Source organism: Lepidochelys kempii, chromosome 8 (genome assembly GCF_965140265.1).
Source record: "Lepidochelys kempii isolate rLepKem1 chromosome 8, rLepKem1.hap2, whole genome shotgun sequence".
NCBI lineage: Eukaryota > Metazoa > Chordata > Testudines > Cheloniidae > Lepidochelys > Lepidochelys kempii.
Genome location: NC_133263.1, coordinates 41722575 through 41741789, shown reverse-complemented (window position 1 = coordinate 41741789; position 19215 = coordinate 41722575). Strand labels below are relative to the sequence as shown.

The 19215-nt window shown below is 47.5% G+C and overlaps 1 protein-coding gene across 6 annotated transcripts in view; it reads right to left on the bottom strand.

Moving 5' to 3' along the window:
• ATF6 (activating transcription factor 6) overlaps positions 1–19215 on the bottom strand; it is a 408706-nt gene that overhangs the window by 238963 nt on the left and 150528 nt on the right. For all 6 annotated transcript variants that reach the window (XM_073356217.1, XM_073356211.1, XM_073356213.1 and 3 more), the window contains one exon: positions 5525–5589. In XM_073356217.1, coding sequence (XP_073212318.1) covers positions 5525–5589 — 65 coding nt within the window. The remainder of the gene's footprint in view (positions 1–5524; positions 5590–19215) is intronic.

The following is a 19215-nucleotide window of genomic DNA, read 5'->3' as shown; positions in this document are numbered from 1 at the left end:
TATGAGGAGAGATTAAAGAGGCTTGGACTTTTCAGCTTGGAAAAGAGGAGACTAAGGGGGGATATGATAGAGGTATATAAAATCATGAGTGGTGTGGAGAAAGTGAATAAGGAAAAGTAGTTCACTTGTTCCCATAATATAAGAACTAGGGGCTACCAAATGCAATTAATGGGTAGCAGGTTTAAAACAAATAAAAGGAAGTTCTTCTTCACTCAGCACACAGTCAACTTGTGGAACTCCTTGCCTGAGGAGGTTGTGAAGGCTAGGACTATAACAGGCTTTAAAAGAGAACTGGATAAATTCCTGGAGGTTAAGTTTTAACCTATTAATGGCTATTAGCCAGGATGGGTAAGGAATGGTGTCTTTAGCCTCTGTTTGTCAGAGAGTGGAGATGGCTGGCAGGAGAGATATTATTTGATCATTACTTGTTAGGTTCTCTCCCTCTGGGGAACCTGGCATTGGCCACTGTCGGTAGACAGGATACTGGGCTGGATGGACCTTTGGTCTGACCCAGTATGGCCATTCTTGTGTTCTTATCTATATCTCCGCCTGCCTCCTCAAATTGGGGCAACAATTTGGTGTCTAGACTCCCTGAAGAACTGGCATCCTGGGGTCTTTCACCACTTACCCCTCTATGGGACCCCTTGCTCCTCAGCTTCTCCATCTCCAGGTCATGCTTTCATTACTTTGCCTGATGTTTTCACCATTCTTCATGTTTTTGCTGCCTCTCACAATCTGCTAGTTCGTTTGCTCTTAGCTCCAACTCCCACTACTTCTAATCTATTCAAAGGCAACTGTGTTGTGATGATACCATACTAGTTGGGGAACCAGGTCTTGAGGATGCCCTGCTGCTGCCTGTGTCACTCTCCGATTCTCTGGGAACCCTGCCTGTGCCTGGAAACTTCTTCTTGGTCTGATCCTTCTCCAGCTGTGCAATAAACTGCGCCTTGTTGAACTTCCCAACACTTAACCCTCCCTCCTTGCATGGGTTTCTGATGACCTTCTCACAGTGGTTATTATACACCATTTTCTTGATGTTTCCTTTGATTAACCTTGTTTCTACTGCTGCAAGTCACTTATTGCAAAATACTATGGGTTGATTCAGCATCCCACTTCTCCCATCAACTGTCATAGATTCACAGCATAAGGACTACACCCCCAGCTTTGGGGCAGCATCATTTGAGAAAGGTGAGTAGATGAGGAAGTAATACCAATTAATATATCTTCCTTCTTGCCTGATGAGGTGGAAATGCCACCTCCTTCTTCCTATGCAAATGACTTCAGGCAGTTTCAAACTTAGTTTTCTTTCCCGCACTGGGTAGCAATACAAAATATATTTGTATTGTATATTTGTGAAACTGAGGCACACATAGGGTGTCAAATATATTACAGAAAAATCCCACTTCATCACAGTATTACACTCACATTATTATATTATATATATATTATATATATATTATATTATATTATTACATTATTAAGTTATCACAAAGTTAAGTTCACTCTTGCCCACTTATATCTACAGTGATACTTCCTATAATATCTTCCAAAGCTAAACACAGCATTTGGCACTATCAAATATAAACCCTGTCAAAATCAAGATACATGAGTATTTCCTTCAGAAATGGGAACTATACAAAAATGAGAAAGTTAGTTAAAAAGTTAGCGGGTAGAGGCAAAAAGAAGACGGTAGAGGCAAAAAGGCACCTTTAAAAATTGGAAGTTAAATCCCACTTAAAATAGAAAATAGAAGGCAGGCCAAGAAAGAATTTGAAGAGCAGCTAGCCAAAGACTCAAAAACTAATAGCAAAGAAATTTAAGTATGTAAGAAGCAGGAAGCCTGCCAAACAATCAGTGGGTCACTGGATGATCGAGGTGCTAAAGGAGCACTCAAGGAAAAGAAGGCCATTGCAGAGAAGCTAAATGAATTCTTTGCATCGGTCTTTACTGCAGAGGATGTGAGGGAGATTCCCACACCTGAGCCATTCTTTTTAGGTGACAGACACATCTGAGGAACTCTCTCAGATTGAGACTTTGGAAAAAAACCAAATAAGGAAGTTTTATTTACTCTGTCACATAACAAGAACCAGGGGTCACCCAATGAATTTAGTAGCCAGCAGATTTTAAACAAACATAAGGAAGTACTTCTTCACACAACAATCTGTGGTACTCATTGCCTGGGGATGTTGTGAAAGCCAAAAGCACAACGGGTTTAAAAAAAAAATTAGATAAGCTCATGAAGGCTATTAGCCAAGATGGTCAGGGACGCAACCTCATTCCTGGGTTTCATCCTGAAGAGGATGAATCCAGCTTCTCGTCCACTGTAACTCCTAGGTCCTTTTCTGCAGAACTGCTGCCGAGCCATTCGGTCCCTAGTCTGTAGCGGTGCATGGGATTCTTCCATCCTAAGTGCAGGACTCTGCACTTGTCCTTCTTGAACCTCATCAGATCTCTTTTGGCTCAATCCTCTAATTTGTCTAGGGCCCTCTGTATCCTATCCCTACCCTCCAGCGTATCTACCTCTCCTCCCAGTTTAGTGTCATCTGCAAACTTGCTGATGGTGCAATTCACACCATCCTCGCAATTCACACCATCCTCCAGATCATTAATGAAGATATTGAACAAAACTGGCCCCAGGACTCACCCTTGGGGCACTCCGCTTGATACCGGCTGCCAACTAGAAATGGAGCCATTGAGCCTGACAATCTAGCCAGCTTTCTATCCACCTTATCGTCCGTTCATCCAGCACATACTTCTTTAACTTGCTGGCAAGAATACTGTGGGAGACCGTGTCAAAAGCTTTGCTAAAGTCAAGGAACAACACGTTCACTGCTTTCCCCTCATCCACAGAGCCAGTTATCTCGTCATAGAAGGCAATTAGATTAGTCAGGCATGACTTGCCCTTGGTGAATCCATGCTGACTGTTTCTGATCACTTTCCTCTCCTCTAAGTGCTTCAGAATTGATTCCTTGAGGACCTGCTCCATGATTTTTCCAGGCACTGCGGTGAGGATGACTGGCCTGTAGTTCCCAGGATCCTCCTTCTTCCCTTTTTTAAAGATGGGCACTACATTAGCCTTTTTCCAGTCGTCCGGGACCTCCCCCGATCGCCAGGAGTTTTCAAAGATAATGGCCAATGGCTCTGCAATCACATCCGCCAGCTACTTTAGCACTCTCGGATGCAGCGCATCCGGCCCTATGGACTTGTGCTCATCCAGATTTTCTAAATAGTCCCAAACCACTTCTTTCTTCACAGATGGCTGGCCACCTCCTCCCCATGCTGCGCTGCCCAGTGCAGCAGTCTGGGAGCTGACCTTGTTCGTGAAGACAGAGGCAAAAAAAACATTGAGTACATTAGCTTTTTCCACATCCTCTGTCACTAGGTTGCCTCCCTCATTCAGTAAGGGGCCCACACTTTCCTTGACTTTCTTCTTGTTGCTAACATACCTGAAGAAACCCTTCTTGTTACTCTTAACATCTCTTGCTAGCTGCACCTCCAGGTGTGATTTGGCCTTCCTGATTTCACTCCTGCAGGCCAGAGCAATATTTTTATACTCTTCCCTGGTCATTTGTCTAATCTTCCACTTCTTGTAAGCTTCTTTTTTGTGTTTAGGATCAGCAAGAATTTCACTGTTAATCCAAGCTGGTCGCCTGCAATATTTACTATTCTTTCTACACATTGGGATGGTTTGTCCCTGTAACCTCAATAAGGATTCTTTAAAATACAGCCAGCTCTCCTGGACTCCTTTCCCTCTCATGTTATTCTCCCAGGGAATCCTGCCCATCAGTTCCCTGAGGTTGTCAAAGTCTGCTTTTCTGAAGTCCAGGGTCTGTATTCTGCTGCTCTCCTTTCTTCTCTGTGTCAGGATCCTGAACTCGACCATCTCATGATCACTGCCTCCCAAGTTCCTGTCCACTTTTGCTTCCCCTACTAATTCTTCCCGGTTTGTGAGCAGCAGGTCAAGAAGAGCTCTGCCCCCAGTTGGTTCCTCCAGCACTTGCACCAGGAAATTGTCCCCTACACTTTCCATGTGCCATGGTACCAGAAAAAGAAGCTAACAAGCTGATTGGTGAAGATTAGACTTGGGTGCTTTTAACTTGTAATCAGGTCTACTGTAAATATAGGTAGTTTGGGGGCCTATTTAGGGAGCACACCTTCTGTGTAAGGTGAACTGTGAGAAACACCTGTCCAGAAGGATCGGTAATATAGTAACCCTTTCTTTCCTATAGTGCACTGTTGTTTGCTTTTAGCAACAAAATTGGCTAAGTTTGCTTATTTGGCCTCTTGAACATTTTTCATAACAAAACACAGGTGTAGTCGGTCAATTGGCTATACTTTTAATCAATAAGCCTGATATGAGTTCTAGAGACTTTGCCTGCTCAGACTCAAGACTCTGAGATAAGGGCCTTATTAATTGGGTGAAGCTGCTCCTTCCCTGACCTAAGGAAAAGGGAGAAAGCCTGCCTGCTTCCTACAATCAGAAACTCCACTGGCTGGATTTGGTTTGGAGGCCTTCTTAAAAAGGACAAAAAGAAAAGGAGTACTTGTGGCACCTTAGAGACTAACCAATTTATTTGAGCATGAGCTTTCGTGAGCTACAGCTCACTTCATCGGTAGCTCACGAAAGCTCATGCTCAAATAAATTGGTTAGTCTCTAAGGTGCCACAAGTACTCCTTTTCTTTTTGCGAATACAGACTAACACGGCTGTTACTCTGAAACCTGTTAAAAAGGACACATTTTCTTTTTTTTTTTTTTTGCAGTGTTGTAGCCGTATTGGTCCCAGGATATTAGAGAGACAAGGTTGGTGAGTTACTATCTTTTTGGTCCAATAAAACATGTTTTCTTTTTGTCAGTTTGGTTTTGGTCTCACAGTTTGGATCCTGTAAAGGAGAAGACATTGAAAACTCCCCTTCTTCCAAAGGCGAGTGGGCAGGGAAGATCAGTAGGAGATAACAGAGCTATTTGTCTGTTTTAGGTTTTTTTGGCCCTAGCATAGAAGCCTTCTCTCTTGTGTTGAGAGTCCCCTGAATGCTCTCAAGGAGAAGAAACCCTTCCCTTACTGGAGCTACTACACTTTGTAGCCTTCTTGAGCACTTGAATATTCTCGGAGAGCCCTCCAGGCATCTTCCTAGCTTAGGGCCTGGATTGATGAATGGACTTCTCACCGAGACCGGCCCTATGCTTTTTTCTGAAGGTTCTCTATTCTTAGGAGGGGACTCAGTGGAGCGAGAGGAGAACTCAGAGTCATTGATAGAAACTCTAGAGGAAAAGGAGAAAGTAGAGCCATAACATGAGGGTCTCTCCAACTTAAAACGCCCCAGAGAGTGAACAGAAAGATTCAAATACACTAGTTTAATAAGGGTCAGTAGTTTTGCCAATAGATGTAGAGGGAGTCTGAGGCAAATTATGAGAGCCAGATGGGGTATTCAGAGGTGGGTGAGAGAACAGGTAAGTGTAAGGTAATAACCAAACAGAATATCTAAATACCACTAATCCAGATGGACAGGATTTGTCCTACCTTACCTGATGCTGGGGTCTGTGTTTGGCATGGCCATCAGCTGAGAATCTGTTTTCTCCCCTGTAGAGCTCTGAAAAGGGAAAAATAAATCACATCACACAAAAGGGAAATCAACAAACAGGCTCACTGAATTCAACACTACACTGTACATGAAACCAGGTCACCAACAAATGGTGAGTATGGATTACCTTGCAGCATAAATCTGAGACAGGTGATCACAGATTCAAGTCCAACAGCAGGGTTTATGTCCAAGTCTGACAATAAGGCTATAAATTACTTAGGAGGAAGGGGAGGAAAATGGCTGTTTCAATTTAAGAGGTGCCATTTTGGGAAGAACAGTTGGTAAGCCCACTGCTTTCTGTCAGTCGCAGGTGGCTATCCACGGTAAAACGTAAAGCTCAAGGGAATTTTAACAAATATAGTGAATAAAGCATGACACCCTGACTAACGTTCCCTCGCCTCATAAAACAGATACTAATGTTGAAGGTCTGTGTGCAAGCTACTGTGAACACATGACCGCTGCAGTGTTCCCTAGCAGCTACTCCATTAGCAGTATCTAATTAGATGCCTCAAGAATGAAAGACCCTGTATAGGAGCCAAAAACGTTTCCACTGCAGAATGGTTTAACTGCTTCAAAAATAGCCAACACAACATTCTAATTGAAAATAACACTATACAAAAATCAATATGGTACCTATTAAATGGATCAAATACTACTAACTGATAGAGCTCAGGGCCGCCGGAGCCACATGCTGCCCAGGCCACAGAAAAGTTGCCAGGACTGCCGCAGGCCTTCTACCCTGACAACTTGGGGAGAGCCCTTTACAGACCCAGGTACAACCCGAGGGGGAGCTGGGAAGTGGCCCAGGGACAGCTGACCCTAGTCTGGCTGCAGCACCACCTGAGCTTATGTCAGCATGTTGTGGTCAGAATCCCCGCTGACCCCGTGGCAGACCACTCTTCCACTATTAGGGCCCTGGGCAAGGACGCAGTGGAGTGGGTGTGCCTGCGTCCCCCCTGCCACCCCTAACTCTGGGGTGGTAGTCTCCCCCTCTCTCGGGCAAGAGGCCAGAGCTTGTCGGCCATCCACAAGAGACAGACTGCCTGAACCCATTGCTGCTCGACCCTGAACACAGGCCTGATTCATAGACCTGCATTGCCCCACCCTGACTGAGGGCGCAGGGCTACCTAACTGCAGTTGCTCAGCCCTGACCACAGGCCCAAGCTATAGACTCATTACCCTGTCCTGACTAAGGGCCTGGGCTACCCTGACTGTGTCTGTTGCTCACCCCCCTGAACACAGACCGAAGCTATAGATTCTTGTTGCCCCACTAATTCCCCATGGTAGGTGACACACTGAGACATAGTGAGGCAGTGTGGCCTCCCATGGACCCGGAGAGGGAGGAACCCCGCCGCTAAGCCATTACAAGCTGGTGTAAACTGATGTGGACACATTGTCTTAAACGGAGCTATGCCAATTGTCACCACCTTAGGATCTGGCCCTTCATTATTACTACTGAAACATCAGTGAGTTGGGGTGTTTCCAGAGGGGTCCTGTCTGAATTGGTTCTCAACCCTATGCTGCTCAATATTCTTATCAATACTCTGGAATAAAGAATAAACTTATTGCTGATAAAGTTCGCAGATGACACAAAGCTTGGTGAGGTGATAAATAATGACAGCAACAGGGCACTGAGATAGTGTGACCTTGATTGCTTGGTAAGCCAGGCCCAATCAAACAAAACATGTTTTGCCACAGCCAAATGCAAGGTCACACACGTAGGAACGAGGAAAAGACGGTAACCTTTCGTAACTGTTGTTCAAGATGTGTTGCTCATCTACATTCCATTGTAGGTGTGTATGCTCGCCACATGCAGCAGAACCAGAAGTTTTTCCCTCAGTGGTATCCATAGGGGACCAGCTCTGGCACCCTCTGGAGTGGCGCACATATGTGCTGGTATAAGGGGCACTGCCAGCCCCCTCCTCTTCAGCTCCTTCTTGACGGAACTCTGACAGAGGGGAAGGAGGGTGGGTCATGGAATGGACATGAGCAACACATCTCGAAGAACAACAGTTATGAAAGGTAGCCGACTTTTCTTCTTCAAGTGCTTGCTCATGTCCATTCCATTGTAGCTGACTCCCAAGCAGTACCTATGGAAGCAGGTAGGAGTTCATGGACACGGCTCTGCCAAAGCCAGCATCATCTTGGGCCTGCTGGGTGATGGCATAGTGCAGGGGTGGCCAACCTGAGCCTGAAAAGGAGCCAGAATTTACCAATGTACTTTGCCACAGAGCCACAGTAATATGTCAGCAGACCCCTATCAGCTTCCCCACTCCCCCCGCTCCCAGTACCTCCCACCCACCGGCAGCCCTGGTGATCAGCACCTCCCGCTCCATCCCCACACCTCCCAGTCAACTGTTTCGTGGCATGCAGGAGGCTCTGGGGGGGAGAGGGAGGAGCAATGGCACGGCAGGCTCAGGGGAGGGCATGGGAAGGGGTGGAGCGGGGGCAGGGCCCGTGGCAGAGCCAGGAGTTGAGCAGTGAGCACCTCCCGGCATATTGGAAAGTTGGCACCTGTAGCTCCAGCTCTGGAGTCAGTGCCTAAACAAGGAGCCGCATATTAACTTCTGAAGAGCCGCATGTGGCTCCGGATCCACAGGTTGGCCACCCCTGGCATAGTGCGTCGTGAACGTGTGTACCAGTGACCACGTCATGGCTCTACAGATGTCCTGGATAGCCCTTGGGGAATGAGCCTTCACTATCTTGTAGCAAGTACGGATGAAGATGGTGATCCAAGCCAAAATCCTCTAAGAAGACACTGGGAGGTCCTTCATCCTGTCAGCCGCTGCAATGAAGAGTTGAGTAGATCTGTGGAAGGGCTTGGTGCGCTCCAGGTAGAAAGCATGGCATGCCTGACGTCTAGGGTGTACAGACGCCTCTCCTCGTTGGATGTGTGAGGCTTTGGACAGAACACAGAGAGGAAGATATCCTGGTTGACATGGAATTGCAACACCACTTTCGGCAGGAAGGCCGGATGGGGATGCAGTTGGACCTTATCCTTATAGAACACCGTGTACAGGGGCTCTGACGTGAGGGCTTTAATCTCAGAGACTCACCTCACCATGGTAGTAGCTAGAAGGAATGCAACTTTCCATGACAGGTGTGAAAGGGAGCAGGAAGCGAGAAGTTTGAAGGGAGGGCCAGTGAGTCTGGAGAGGACTAGGTTGAGATCCCACTGGGGAATTGGGTCCCAAATCAGCGGAAAAAGTCTTTCAAGGCCTTTCAGGAACTGAACATTACCTTGTGTGAGAATATAGCTCTACCCCGGGACATGAGGGTGGAAGGCTGATATGGCTGCTAAGGCTGATATGGCCTTGATCAATGAACATAAAAGGCCCTGGTGCTTTAAGTGAAGCAGGTAATCTAGGATGGATTGTAGAGACGACTGGATCGGAGAGATATTCCGCTCCAATGCCCATCAGGAGAAGCACTTCCACTTTGCCAGGTACATCGCCCTGGTAGAGGGCTTTCTGCTCTCCAAGAGGACCTGCTGCACCTGACTAGAGCAGGCTTGTTCCTCGGGCTTCAGCCACTCAGCAACCACACTGTGAGGTAGAGAGAGGCAAGGTTTGGGTAATTGTCCGTGATCCTGAGAGAGCAGGTCCAGGCAGCTGGGAAGTGTCCACAGGGCTCCCACTGCTAAATCCATGAGCATGCTGAACCAATGCTGGTGCAGCCAAACTGCGATCATAATGACTTGTGCCTTGTCCCTCTTGATCTTCAGTGGGACTAGTGGGAAGGCATACATCAGGTTGCCTGACCACAACAGGACGAAGGCATTGGATAGTAAGCCATTGTCAAGACCTTGCAGAGAGCATAACTGGTGACATTTTCTGTTTTGTCTGGTGGTGAACAGGTCCACTGTGGGAGTTCCCCACTTCTGGAAGAGCATCCTAACGACCTCCGAGTGGAGGGACCACTCATGGTGAGAGAAAAAGGACCTGCTGAGGCAATCCGCCAGCATGTTCCTGATGCCGGGGAGGTGTGAGACTTCCAGGCGGATAGCATGTGGGATAGAAGTCCCACAGCCGATGGGCTTCCAGACAAAGGGCCAATGATTGAGCTCCTCCCTGTCTGCTGACATAGAACATGGAGGCTGTGTTGTCTGTCAACACCTGCACCACACAACTGGACAGATGGGGAAGGAACAGCCAGGCGGATGGGCCTGAGCTCTCTGACGTTTATGCGCAGTGACAGCTCCTCTCGAGACCATAGCCCCTGAGTTTTGAGTGTACTAAGGTGCGCTCCTCAACCAAGGTCAGAGGTATCCAAAATCAGGGACATTGTGGGCCATGGATTCACAAACAGCACACCTTCCAACACCGGATTCGGGTTGGACCACCACCACAGGGAGGTGAGTACCCGTGGCGGGATCATGAGAAGTTTGTCCAGGTGATGTCTGGCCGGGGAGTAGACCGATGCCAGCCACATCTGGAGAGGTCGGAGGTGAAGTCTCATGTGCTGGACAATGTAAGTGTATGCAACCATGTGCCCTAGTAGCCTGAGGCAGTCTCGGGCTGTGGTAAGTGGGTGGGCAGTGACCTGGGTTATCAGATCTGACATTGCCCTGAACCAGGCCTCTGGCAGGAATGCTCTGGCTCAGCTAGAGTCGAGTACCGTTCCGATAAATTCTGTCCTCTGCATTGGTACCAATGTTGATTTCTGTTCGTTTATCAACAGGCCCAGTGCTTGACAGGTGGCTCGCAGCATTGTGACTCGGCGTTGGACATGGTCCCTTGAGCAACCCTTGATGAGCCAGTTGTTGAGGAACAGGTAGATCTGGATACCCCAACATCTGAGGTAGGCTGCGACTACCACCATACACTTCGTAAATACCCTTGGTGCCATAGCTAGGCCAAATAGGAGCAATGTGAATTGGTAGTGGGTGTTCCCAACTACGAATCGTCAGAACCTTCTGTGGCAGTGAAATATCTAAATAATATCTAAGTAAGCAACTTTCAGATCGAGGACAATGAAGCACTTTTCCAGATCCAGGGAGAGAATGATGGAGGCCAGGGAGACCACGTGGAACTTCAATTTCTTGAGATACTTGTTGAGGTTTCACAGATGAAGCATGGGGCGTAGGCCCCCGCTTGGTCTTTCGAATAAAACAATAGTGGGATCAGTGGGACTAGTGGGAAGGCATACATCAGGTTGCCTGACCATGATAGGAGGAAGACATTCGACAGTGAACCATTGTCGAGACCTTGCAGAGAGCAGAACTAGTCACAAATGCTGTGGAACTTCCTCCACGGTTCCCACTCACAGAAGACCTTGCACCTCCTGAGCAAGCAGATGCTCATGAGAAGGGTCCCTGAAGAGGGACGGGGAGGGGAGGTGGGAGGGAGGTATAAAAAGGAAATGCAGGGTATACCCCCCCTGCCACAGTGCTGACCACCCATTGGTCTGATGTTAAAGAAGCCCAAGCAGTGAGGTGGGGCAATAAACCTGTCATAAATATGAAGGGAAGGGTAAACCCTTTTAAAATCCCTCCTGGCCAGAGGAAAAATCCTCTCACCTGTAAACGGTTAAGAAGCTAAACTAATCTCGCTGGCACCTGACCAAAATGACCAATGAGGAGACAAGATACTTTCAAAAGCTGGGAGGAAAACAAAGGGTCTGGGTCTGTCTGTATGATGCTTTTGCTGGGGACAGAACAGGAATGGAGGAATTAGAACTTAGTAAGTAATCTAGCTAGGTATGTGTTAGATTATGATTTCTTTAAATGGCTGAGAAAATAGCTGTGCTGAATAGAATGAATATTCCTGTCTGTGTGTCTTTTTTGTAACTTAAGCTTTTCCAAGAGGGATTCTCTATGTTTTGAATCTAATTACCCTGTAAGGTATCTACCATCCTGATTTTACAGAGATGATTCCTTTCTTTTTACTTCTATTAAAAGTCTTCTTGTAAGGAAACTGAATGCTTTTTCATTGTTCTAAGATCCAAGGGTTTGGGTCTGTGGTCACCTATGCAAATTGGTGAGGATTTTTACCAAACCTTCCCCAGGAAGTGGGGTGCAAGGGTTGGGAGGATTTTGGGGGGAAAGACATGTCCAAACTCCGTTTTTTCAGGAATCCAGATAAAGTTTGGTGGTAGCAGTGGAAATCCAAGGGCAAAGGGTAAAATAATTTGTACCTTGGGGAAGTTTTAACCTAAGCTGGTAAAAGTAAGCCTAGGAGGTTTTCATGCAGGTCCCCACATCTGTACCCTAGAGTTCAGAGTGGGGAAGGAACCTTGACAAAACTGTTGGAAAACAAAAGGGGTGTTGGATCCAGGATACAGACTGGGAGGTCACCTTCGAGTGCACCCTTCAAAATGCCTGTTTGTTACCCGGCTGGTTGCGGGTAGAGCTCAAGTGAGCCGAGGAGGCCAGCAGTTGGCCCTTTCGGAGCTTATAGCCCTTGCCCTTTTTGCGGAAGGGCTCTGATTGGGATTGGCTCATGAATCTGGGTCTGCTGCGGTTTGAACCGCTTCCTTGTGGGCGCTGGCATGTAAAGGTTCAGGGAGCGCAAAGTATCCCAAGAATCTTTCAGGACAGGTAATCTGTTGTCTGTTTACTCTGAAAATAGTGCCAGGCCATCAAAGGGGAGGTCCTGGATCAACTGCTGAAACTCCACCAACAGCCCAGATGATTGCAGCCAAGACTCTCTCCTCATGGAAATGGCCAAAGCCATGGTCCTGGCTGTGGAGTCCACCGTATCCAAGGCTACTTGGAGGGCTGCCCTCGCCACTGTCTTGCCCTCTTCAAGAAGAGCCAGGAACAAGAAGTGCCAGGCAGCAAATCCACAAACCTGGCCTTAGACTGCGAGATGTTATAGTCATAGCAGCCAAGTATGGCCTGGTGATTGGCCACTCTCAATTGGAGGCTGGCAGTTGAATAAATTTTTCTGCCAAAGAGATCAAGCCTCTTCACCTCTTTGTTCTTAGGGGGTCAAGACCAGCTGCCCCTGTCTGTCGTGCTCATTGGCCGCGAATACGACCAGCGAGCTTGGGGAAGGGTGGGTCTTAAGATATTCAAAGCCTGTGGCCAGGACATAACACTTCTTCTCCAGCTGCTTGGAGAAGGGAGTTTGCCACAAAGCCTTGATCAGTTTCACCACTCCCTCGTGGATGGGCAAGGCTGCTTTAGATGGGGCAGCTGCATGGGCGGCATGTGAACCACCAGCTGGGGGAGGCTAGCCCCCAGCCCCACCCCTTCCGCATGAGGCCCTGCTTCTTCCGCTCCCTGCCAGAGCCCAGAGCCTCAGTGTAGTCCAGTGGTTAGAGCGCTCATCTAGGATGTGGGGGACCCAGCGTTCAAGTTTCTGATTCTGAATTATTTGCAGTGTTGTTGCAGCCATGTTGGTCATAGGACATGAGAGAGGCAAGGTGAGTAAGATAATATCTCTTACTGAACCAACTTCCATTGGTGCGAGGACAAGGTGAGCTGAAGAAGAGCTGTGTTGAGCTTGAAAGCTTGTCTCTTTCACCAATAGAAATTGATCCAGTAAAAGATATTACCTCACCCACCTTGTCTCTCTCTCTGATTCTGAATGAGGATCTCAAACCTGGGTCTCCCACCATGGCTGCCAGCCCCTGCCCCAGGCTTGCCCTCCCCCACAGCCCCAGAGCGCCAGGAGGGTGGACTGTATGGCCCCAGCCCCTCCTCTCTCCCCACCCCTAGCCCCAGAGCACCAGGAGGGTGGGCGGAATGGCCTCAGCCTTGGAGCGGTGGGAGGGCAGGCTGCGTGGCCCCAGCCCAAGCCAAAGCACCACATAAGGGGAGCCACAGAGGGAGAGTCTGGGGGCAGTGCATGGGTGGGGCCACTCCTGGCTGTATGGGGAGGCACATGGGCGGCCTCACTCAACATGTGAAACACGGTGTCAGAGGGTTCCAACAATTCTTCAGCCTCTAGTCCCAGGTTCGCAGCAACCCTTTTAAGTAGCTCTTGGTGAGCTTTTATATCATCCTGGGGAACAGTGAAGGAAGGCCCCGCTGCTGCCTCATCAGGTGTAGAGGATGAGAAGGCAGACTCAGGCAAGTCAGTCAACTCCGTTTCCCCCGCCAGGGGAGCCTTGGCTGAGGCTGGCCGCTCTTGGGGACCCTACTCTGATTCCTCCTCTGAGTCAGGGGGCGAGCAAGAGACTGTTGCCGACTGCTGCTCAGATGTCCCTGAGACTGACGGGTGCACAAGCTCCAACATCTGAGAAAACCCCCAGAGAGGTGCCACAGAGCCAGCCACTGGCTCTGAGGCCTTGCACTCACTGGCAGTGCCAGCCGTAATCCCGATGCTCCTGGTGGGTGACCTTGGCCAGCAGGAAATACGCCTTCCTCGCTGTCCGAGCTTGAGGAAGAAACTTGTTTCAGGGACCCGGGCAGTACAGCTGCCGCCAGCCTGCCCGTTCCATGCTGGCTGTCCCCATGTTCCTCTTTTGGGGACTGGTGCCAGGACGTTGGAGCTCAGTGCTGTGTCTTCAGCGACAGCGACGATAACCTGGCGATCAACGCCTCATGCTCCGACAGCAGTGCCACTCCGTTGACCTGGAATGGGAACAGGAGCAGGGAGACATGAGTCTTGACTCCGGAGACTGGCGATGGGCCTCTGGAGACCTGTATCGATGATCCGCAGATTGGTGATGAGACTCCAGAGACCAACGCTGCGACTCAAGGGATCAGTGCCGCAAGTCCAGAGAGCAACACAAACGCTCAAGGTACCGGTGCCAGGCCTTTGGGGACTGGCGATGCACCTCTGTGGGTCTGCGCTAGACAGTTGGTGATCAACGCGGGGATCCTGGAGAGCAATACCTAAAGTCCAGGGAGCAGAGCCGGAACTCTGGCAGGTAAGCCAACTCCTATCGGAGGGCCGATGGTGCTGCTCTGGAGAGCATTGGCAGGATGCAGCCTTCAGTGGGGAGTGGTGTTGTAAAGACGGGGACACCTGAAAGAGTCCCTAGGCGGGTTTGCCACTAAAATGAACAGTCTCATTGGCCAGTGTGGAAGGGACAATATGCCCTTAGTGGCCTGGTATGCCTCCGGTGTGGAAGGCACTGCTAGATGCTTCTGCCGCTTCCTGGGGTGGCAGGCGGGTCTCGGAGGGGGCTCGACAGCTCCTTGGATGCTGGAGCCTGGCTGTGGTCCGGAGGAGATGAGCTGCCCTGCATGGATCTTTTCCCGCCTCCGACTCTCTCCTTCCCCTTACATGATGTAGAAGACCACCCTCTCCCAGGCTTTTTTTGCTTCTTAGAGAGCACTAGGGACCGGCAGTGCTCAGGGCAGAGTCTGATCTGGCTGTCTTGAGGCCGCTGCAAGGGCCAACTCCATAAGGACCTCTCGAAACCAAATATCCCTCACCTTTTTGGTGTTCAGCTTGAAAATTTTACAGATGCGACACTTGTCGCTCATGTGGGTTTTCCCCAAGCACCACAGACAGATTTGGTGGGGATCACTGACAGGCATAGTTTTTTTGCAGCAATCACAAGGCTTAAAGCCTGGGCTAAGTCCCGTAGGGGACTAACAAACTACTTCCACACTAAACACTAAGGGAACTGTTAAACTATATAGAAAAACACTCTAACAACTATATACAGTAGTAGGCATCCTTCAGTCTCGAGAGACCATGGGTATGCGCCCCTGAGAGGTATAAAGGTATAAAGCCACTTCAGCGCAGCATGGTCGGTTTGCAGGTGGAAACGCCATCCCCAAATGTATGGGTGTTAGCTTTTTCAGAGCATACACAATGGCGAAACATTACTTTTCAGGGATTGACCAGTGGCTTTCCCTCTTAGACAGTTTTTTGTTCAGAAACACAACAGGATGCAATTCCTGACGATCATAAAATAACCACATTGGTAGCAAAATTGACTAAAAAAGCTCTAAAGGTATTTAACAAAATGCCTATTAAAAATGCTTCTAACTATGGTAAATTTAAAATTTCGGTTTTAAAACAATTTCAGATTACACCTAAAATTTACAAAGTAAAATTTAAAGCCCTTAAATAGGGGCTGAACTAAGTAATGTGGCTTATGTAAACCAAATAAAAAAACTGTTAAATAAATGGGTCAAAGGCAGAAATGTAACCAGCTTTAAAAAAAATGTGTAATTTGGTTGTCCAAAAGCAGTTCCTAACTATAACCAATAATAATGCAAAACATTGTTTATAAAATAAAAAAAATAAACTCAGAAAAAAGTCTTGCTTCTTATGCTAATCAATACAAGCAGTCCCAGACCATCAAAAAGGCAGGGCAAATCAAAACAAAACGGGTAAAGGTAGCAAAAAAACCCAACTCTGGTCGCAGTTTGGGCGAATACCAAAAGGAACACCCCAAAACCACACCCTACCACCGGGGGCAACCCAAGGCCCCAACTATACCCCCCCAAAACCCCCAAACACCTTGTCGTCCCACCACACCATTCTCCAGCAACCCACCCCGCCCCAGTGACTAGTCAGCTGGGCGATGTTTTAAATGTAACAAGCTGGAGCGTGTAAAGGCCAACTGCCCCAAAAACCCCAATAAATTACAGTTCATTGCACCAGGGTCACACCAAAGGTCCTCAGGCCCAAATGCCTCCCAAATACCCTCAAAGCAAAAAAAACCCTGTAAGTGTGGGCAAAAAAAGGGTTATCGCATAAAGGGACACTGAAGCACAAGTGTCAGCTATCCACCAATCCTTAGTAAACCCCAATTTAATCAACCCAGAGGTCCAAGTAACAATTCAACCCTTCAATTCAAACTCTTTTGACTTGCCTACAGCCAAGTTGCCTGTCCAGTACAATGGCTGGTCAGAAATGTTAACTTTTGCAGTCTATAATAATTATCCCATTCCCATGGTGCTGGGAAAAAACTTGGCCAACCATGTAAAGCTAGCCAAAAGGGTAGGAATGGTCACCTGCAGCCAGGCTAAGCAAGCCTTCACACCTAGCTCTTTCCCTAAGCCTTCTACAAGGGCCCAGTCTGTGTTACCAAAAACCCAGACTAAGGTGGTAAAACCAAACCCCATGCCAATGTCTGCAACAGCAATAGTAAATCCAGTCGCAAAAACCCAGCCAAAGCCAGGCCCAAAACTGGAACTGGGAAAGCAACCAGTACCAAAACCACTGCCAGCACTGAATCCAGGGCTTGCAACCCCATCTGCAACCCCAGCGCCAAAGGGCATCAGCGAGGCCGCCCTGGCAGCAGCAAATAAACCTACGCAAGAGGCTCAGCTGAAGCCTAAACCCCAACATAGTGCACCAGAAAAAAGCGGTTCACAGTCCACAAAAACAGCCCCATCCACTACATCGCTTACAAAGGAACCAAGCCCACGGCCACAATCCAATAAAAAACAAATGTCTCCAGCATAAAAAAAACAGTTCCAGGCCAAGCAAAAAGCAAATGAAAGCCATTTTTTTCAAAAAGCAAAAAACCCATCACCGCTCAGCTCTTCTAATCAATCCCGGTTTGCTGTAAAAAAAACCCCTTTTATAAAAAAAAAAACTCTTTCTGGTGGGCACCAGAAAAACTGGCATCCGCAAAAACAGTTGGTAGTTCCAACTAAGTACGAGGTACAACTTTTAAGCTTAGCCCACAATCATCCTAGTAGTCATGCTGGGGTAAACAGGACCAAAAACCGTTTCGGGAAGTCCTTCCACTGGAAGAAAATGGGCAAAAATGTTTCTACTTATGTCTGGTCTTGTAAGGTGTGCTAAAAAGTAAAAAAAAAACCCAGACCAGGTCAAAGCCCCTCTCCAGACACTCCCCATAAGTAAGGTTCCCTTTCAGCACGTAGCTGTAAGTATTCTGGGTCCTTTCCCCAAAAAAACACCCAAAAGAAAACAGTACATACTGACTTTCATGGATTTTGCCACCCAATGACCAAAAGCAGTATCTCTAAGCAACACCAGGGCTAAAAGTGTGTGCCTGACCTTAAACATTTTTGCCAGGGTAGGTTGGCCCTCTGACATCCTTACGGATTCAGAAACTAATTTCCTGGCAGGAACCATAAAGAGCCTGTATAAAGCTCATGGGGTAAACCACTTGCTTGCTACCCCTTACCACCGTCAAACAAATGGTCTGGTGAAAAAGTTTAATAAAACTTTGGGGACCATAATATGTAAATTCGTAAATAAGCACTCCAACAATTGCAACCTAGTGTTACAGCAGTTCCTCTTTGCCTACAGGGCTGTACCACATCCCAGTTTAGGATTTTCACCATTTAAACTTCTGTATGGCCGCAAGGTTAAGGGGCCACTGCAGCTGGAAAGCAGCAATGGGAGGGGTTTACGCCTTCTCCAGGAACTAACATTCTGGACTTTGTAAACAACCTGAAAAACACCCTCCAAACCTCTTTAGCCCTTGCTAAAAAAAAAACTAGAAAATGCTCAAAAAGAGCAAGGCCTGGTATAATAAACATGCCAGAGGGTGTTCCTTCAAAGTAAGGGACCAGGTCATGGTCTTAAAGGCGCTTCAGGCCCATAAAATAAAAGCATCATAAAAAGGGCCATTTACGGTCAAAGAGTGCCTGGGAGCTGTTAACTATCTCATAGCATTCCCCACCTCAAACCTAAAGCCTAAGTTGTACCATGGTAATTCTCTAAAGCCCTTTTATTCCAAAAAATTAAAGGTTTGTCAGTATATAGCCCATGAAGAAAATAACGCTGAGTGGCCTAAAGGTGTCTACTACAAAAAAAAAGTAATGGTGGCGTCAAAGAGGTGAATCTCTCAATAACCCTCAAACATATGCAGCGCCAGCAGATCAAGGAGCTGTGCACTAAATTCCCACCGATGCTCTCAGCCGCCCCAAAACTAACCAAACGGGCATACCACTCCATTAACACAGGTAATGCTCGCTCAATTAAAGCCCAACCCTACCGGGTGGCTCCTCAAGCCAAAACTGCTATAAAACAAAAAATCCAAAACATGCTACAAACGGATGTAATCCGCCCCTCTAACAGTGTGTGGGCATCTCCAGTGGTTCTAGTTCCCAAACCAAATAAAAAATATACGCTTTTGCGTGAACTACCATAAGCTAAATGATGTAACTTGCCCAAACAACTATCCAGTGCCTCGCACAAATAAGCTATTAAAAAAACTGAAACGTGTCCAGTTCATCTCTACCTTAAACTTAACCAAGGGGTACTGGCAAGTACCGCTAAATAAATCCGCCAAAAAAAAATCCGCCAAAAAACCTATGTAGGGCTGTATAAATTTTATGTGCTCCCTTTTGGGCTGCAAAATGCACCTGCCACCTTCCAAAAACTTGTAAATAGTCTCCTAGCAAAATTTAAAAAATCTGCAGTTGCCTATCTTGACAATGTGGCCATATTTTCTAACTCATGGGCAAAACACCTAAAGCATCTCCGAAAGCTCTTCAAGCGCATACAAAAGTCAAAACTAACTGTTAAGGCTAAAAAGTGTCAAATAGGCCTACACAAAGTAACTTACCTTAAACACCAGGTGGGTCAAAAAACTATCAATCCCCTAGACGCCAAAGTAAATGCTATCCAAAGGTGACCTATCCCAAAGTAAAAAAAAACAGGTCCAGTCGTTCTTAGGCTTGGCCAAATATTACAGGCGATTTGTACCGCACTACAGCCAAATTGCCTCCCCACTGACCAACCTAACCAAAAAAACCCAGCCAAATGCAGTTCAGTGAACTGATGAGTGTCAAAAGGCCTT